Consider the following 5,402-nt stretch of genomic DNA (forward strand, 5'->3'; position numbering starts at 1 on the left):
TGTAATTGCCCGTTGATTGCCACAAAGATCTTTCATAAACCTTCTGTTATATATTTTTTTTTTTTATAAATCAATTCATTCAAATAAATCTTGTATGAATATAATTCAGAATATCAAAAAATAAAATATCTCAAAATTATCTGGAGATGATCTTATGTAATAGCTTTTGAAAACTCTTCACAGAGTTAAAGTCACCAGCTCACTAAAGAGAAGGGAGAAAATTGTGGTCAATAAAAAAATAAAAAAATATTTTATATTTGGTTGAAGTTTTCAAACATGAGAAAAATCTATATAAAATATGAAAAATTTAATTATCATGAAAATTGAGATAATTTTTTTTCTTTAAGATTCTAAATAAAATAATATAATACTTTTTTTAATAAAAATATAATCAATATTTATACAACTTTTACAGTAAAATAGATACACTCTGTAATATATCATTTGTTTCATCATCCACTAAATATAAAAAATTATCTTTCCCAATATTATATATTTAGATATAAATTTAAAAAAATATATTGTAAAAAAAATATTCTACGAACCACATGTATATTTTTTTTTTATTTACCAAAAAAAATCGAGATGCTTGCTTTCCATGGATCGACAGCCATCTCACCGCACAGCAAACTCCATCACCATCCTTCAAATCGGGTACATCAGAAAGTTTTTTTAGCATAATATACCATCGGAGCCGTTTGATTGCTCCTGCTAGAAGCCAAGGTGGGATGGCCCCACTCTGGCCGTCCGATCTCTGAAACCCTGACAGGACAGGACCAGTCTTTCGCTGTACGCACGTGTCTTACGTGGCTCCCACACGTGTGAAGTGGGGGAGTGGTGATAGTTGGTGAAGGCGGTCACCGGAAGCAGACAGTTCAGAACGGGCGGGGGGAGGTCGGACCCGCCATGTCGGCACCTGGCAAAAGTCTAGGCGTCTTGGTCAACAAGTCAAACCGCAATGATCCAATCAGCAGCTGACACGTTGCTACGTTGCGATAGCCTTCGTCACTGTTTGATTGTATGGCAAGCCGCGTATCCGCCGCCCATGCGATATCGTCAGTATCGCGCTACGTGTTCTTTTTCGATTTTTGCGCAGTTTTAAAACATTAAAACTTAGTCGATACGCCGGTAAAAAAGGTCTGATTTTCTATTAATATAATAAACAAAGTTATTAGAGACAACGTTGAACATTAAGAGTAAATTATAAATTTTAAAATAAGTTATATAAATAAAAAAATATAACTCTTATTTTTTTATTAATAAATAATTTGTTGCCCTCCAACTTAATTATCCGTATGGTAGTGAGTGGTGGTGCTTCATTAGAAGCCTTAAAAATCATATTTGAAGGGTATTATGAGTTTTTTATGATGAAATAAAAAGTATCATCTTAATTATCAAATACTTGTAGAATCTGATCTCGCATGTGCAAATTATTCAATAAATTATTACATTCATGTCTCAAAGATATAATGATCAAATGATAAAAATTTAAAGTCAAATCATTAATTTGGTGCTCATGATTTATGCATTTCAATCAATCAATGAGTCCAATCGTCTAATATTTTATCCAGTTACATCACTACGATTTTAATCTTAACAATGAGAGGGTAGATACACCAAATTTAATAATTAATTTAGGCGGCCATTTATTCGTACAGATATAATGTGACTATGTCCTAAAATTGCAACAATTTTAAAGGCATAAACTTGAGCAAGTTTAATTAAGCCAAAATTATCTAAAAATTGTCCCTCAAGTGCTAACTGAAACATTTTTTTTTCTTTTCTTAATTATTTTAATGTGTTGAGGCTGTAAATGACATTTCAAATTAATAGACCTTGTCTTACCAAAAAAAATTTAATAGACCTTGCCCTTAATCATATGCATGCCGTAAGTGACAAAATATCCTGGGCCCTTCGTTTTTAATATGACAGGCTGAAAAATATTAAACTATTTCTCTTTTCCTTTCTGATTTCATACCTAGAGATGGACTCATATTAAAAAAAAGGATTAAAACCCCTCGCCTTCAACTTTTCCGTCTGAGTAATGGATAGAGCTCCCCCCTACCCCGGCCTTCTCCGTATGATATAAGAAACAGCTACTCTACCAACGGCTCTTCTCCTAAGGTTCTCTTTTTCTTCTCCCAGCTCCTCATTCCTATCCATCCTCCATGGCCACAAGCTCAAACCCAGATGCCATGGAGACAGATGCGCCCACCCTCTCCATCACCGTGGAGAGGAACCCACCTGAGTCACGATTGTTGGAGCTTGGCATCAAGTCATGGCCCAAGTAAGTTTCCCCCTCTTAGCCTTCTCTCTTCTCTTGGTTCTTTCTGAGCAAAGGGAGTATCTAACTTCTACTGGCTACATCAAAAAAAAGAAAAAAAAAGCTTCTACTGGCTAGTTATATGAGAGAAAGAACGCAGGCGGTCAATATTTTTCGTAGAAGGACACTTGCACCGCAACTATCCCACCATATTGTAGTTGTTGTGGTTCCTTTTATTTAATCTTCTCTTTTGTTTGCTATTGTGGATCTTTAGGTGGGGTTGCCCTCCAGGAAAGTTCCCTCTTAAGTACGATGCAGAGGAGACATGTTATCTCCTCAAAGGAAGGGTGAAGGCCTACATGAAGGGATCCTCCGAATGCGTGGAGTTTGGTGCCGGAGATCTCGTGGTCTTCCCCAAGGGACTCAGTTGCACTTGGGATGTCTTGGTGGCTGTCGATAAACACTACAAATTTGACCCATCTTCTTAGCTATCTCCCATTCTTCTCCTTTTTCTTCTTCTTCTTCTTCTTCTTCCTCTTCTTCTCCTTCTTCTTTCCCTTTTTTTACTTTTATACCAATGTAAGCTTCTTCTTTTATATTTTATGGGTTTGTAGTTATGATTAACCTAGGGGGGTGTTTAGGTCGTGATTCCAGTCAAAAGAACCCAACAGTCAACGCAGGCCCCATTCAAAGTAATCTTATTTATTCCTTTGAATGAGCTTTGAATGCTACTTTGACCACCATCACTACCTTGTGGGTGAGGGGAAGGAGTTCTATCCGCTACCCCTCAACTTTTGTTACTTGTAAGCATTTAAATGAATGATGGATGTTTCTCCTTGTGTTTGCCCTAGCTCTTTGTTTATTCATTTATTCTACTGCCCGAATATCTAGGGTTTTAGCTTATCAATGGCATTCAATGTGATCCTAGAGATGGACATGTTGGGGTTGATTGGTTGGAGCAAGTAGCTGGGTTTGATGTTACTAAGGTGGAAGTAAAGACGGGTACAAGGAGAAAAATACCAAGGTCCTAGGGTTTCTAGCTAGCTAGTTCCAGTAAGAGGATAGTTGATGGTCTTAGCCTTGGTATCTCTAGCTTGCCTTTCCGAATGGCATTCAGAGGCATGCATCATGCTTGAATCACTTGGCGTGTTTGCGTGCACTTGGATGGATGCCTGGGTTTGTCAGTCTTCAATGTCATGCTTTTGTCCTGGAACTGCAAGGAGACCTCACCTCACTGCATTTGGTTTATGCTAATCATTCAGTCTCTTCATCAGCAGCCGCCAGTTTGTTTGAACTTGAGGGATTGTAACATCTGGCTGGCTGGATTTCATGGATATTTTTTAGTGTTTGGCTGTTTGCTGAATCGTAAGCTTTTGTCATGACTGATGAAGAAGCATGCCTTTGCCAGCCATGTTGCTACTCTTATAAAGAATCTCTTAATCTAAGAAACACATGACATGGATGCTTACCGTAAAATAGATCTTCCTTTTTATGTTTTTTGTAATGTGGATCAAATAAAAAAGGAATTTTTGTAAAAAAAATTGTTAATGGAAAAAAATCAGTTCATTCAAAAAGAAAAAGGAAGCATAAATGTAGCAAATAGCAAAAAAGAAAAAAAAAACTATATATTTTTCCTTCAAAAAATGGAAGGGAAGAAAAGAAAAGGAATATCTCAATCAAATAATCCTACATTGATATATTTATAGAGGATGAAAGTAGTTTTGTAAATCCATTTAACTTGGATCTCTTGTAGAAAAATAATAGAAAATAAAAGATTTTGAAAGTAGGTTTTAGACCCTCTTTTTCTGGTAAATTGAAAAATTACACCATTCTATTATAAGTATAACCTACAGTTAGGGGTGGCAATCGGATCTGATCGGGTCAGATACAGGTCGGGTCAGAAAATATCAAACCTGAACCCAATCTGTTTATTAAACATGTCAGATTTTCAAACCTGAATCTGACCCATTTAATAAACAGGTCATCCGACCCGACCCATTTAACCTGTTTATTAAACAGTTAACCTGTTATTCGATCCGATCCAACCCAATCCGTTTAACCCGTTTATCATTTAACCTATTTATTAAACAGTTAACCTGTTTATCCGATCTGACCCAATCTGTTTAATCCGTTTATCATTTAACCTGTTTATTAAATAGCTAACCTGTTTAATCAACCCGACCCAATCCGTTTAACCTGTTTATCATTTAACATGTTTAATAGATAAACAAAAGGCCAGTATTACACATTACATAAGGATTACTAAAATAGCTTCTCAAGTATGCACAATATACAAGGATTAGTATTGCACGTTACATAAGGATTACTACAATAGCTTCTCAAGCATGCACAATATACAAGGATTAGAAACCCACTTTCTGGGATCAGTTCGTTCAACAGATAGTTTTCAGATCTTAGCAAATTGCAACACATTTGGAGGTACAAGATTGCTTCCAGATCTAGGATGAGCAAAATCATTACTGATAGAAGCTTGAGCTGTAGCAGCACAAAAACCTATGGTTCTCTGAGTCAGGTTCTATACACTCTGCCGCATAATGATTCTTTGAACCAAAGCTTTCAGATTTAGGCCTTGCAGACATCAAATGGGTTTCACTAAATGATGCCTTTTGGAGCTTTTCTTCTTTATAAGAGCCATTGTCTGGTTCATAAATAAATATTCAGACTATGAGTGAGAAATAACTAAATGCATATCCATAATAAATGAGATGCATATCATTATAACCATTCAGACATTCAGCATAAAAAATAGAAAAAAAAAATCCTAAAATATCAAAAATCAGTACCTTATACCCTGAATTACAACATCAGAAAAATCGCCATTGAACCCATAAATCAGAGCAAAATGAAGAAGGACTAAAATCCCTAATTTAAACCAGCTGAACAAAGATCAGATCACTATGAGATCCCAGGAACCCTAACGTAAATCCAAGAAAAAACCAGCAAATTGATGTATAAATGAGATAATATATAAATGACACATGCAAGATACTATTTATTAAATAAATCACAGGTGAACAATGATCATCTGAGAGCCAGATCGAACATCCATAGGTTAGTACCATTGAACCCATAAATCAGAGCAAAATCAAGAAGAAAAAAGAAATGACTACTAATAAGG

The 5,402-nt window shown here is 35.7% G+C and overlaps 1 protein-coding gene across 1 annotated transcript; it reads left to right on the forward strand.

Moving 5' to 3' along the window:
• Nucleotides 1-2,025: 2,025 nt before the first annotated feature.
• LOC105053673 (uncharacterized) lies at nt 2,026-3,113 on the forward strand. The gene is made up of 2 exons (XM_010934927.4): nt 2,026-2,287; nt 2,538-3,113. The coding sequence occupies exons 1-2, from the start codon at nt 2,169-2,171 to the stop codon at nt 2,749-2,751; spliced, it is 333 nt and encodes a 110-aa protein (XP_010933229.1). The 5' UTR covers nt 2,026-2,168; the 3' UTR covers nt 2,752-3,113.
• Nucleotides 3,114-5,402: the final 2,289 nt, after the last annotated feature.

Source organism: Elaeis guineensis, chromosome 11 (assembly GCF_000442705.2).
Source record: "Elaeis guineensis isolate ETL-2024a chromosome 11, EG11, whole genome shotgun sequence".
Taxonomy (NCBI): domain Eukaryota; kingdom Viridiplantae; phylum Streptophyta; class Magnoliopsida; order Arecales; family Arecaceae; genus Elaeis; species Elaeis guineensis.

Bases quoted from the DNA above. Each gene is read 5' to 3' on its own strand.
- LOC105053673 (XM_010934927.4), top strand. From the start codon at position 2,169: ATGGCCACAAGCTCAAACCCAGATGCCATGGAGACAGATGCGCCCACC. The intron at 2,288-2,537 runs GTAAGTTTCCCC...GTGGATCTTTAG, and splicing joins GGCATCAAGTCATGGCCCAA to GTGGGGTTGCCCTCCAGGAA.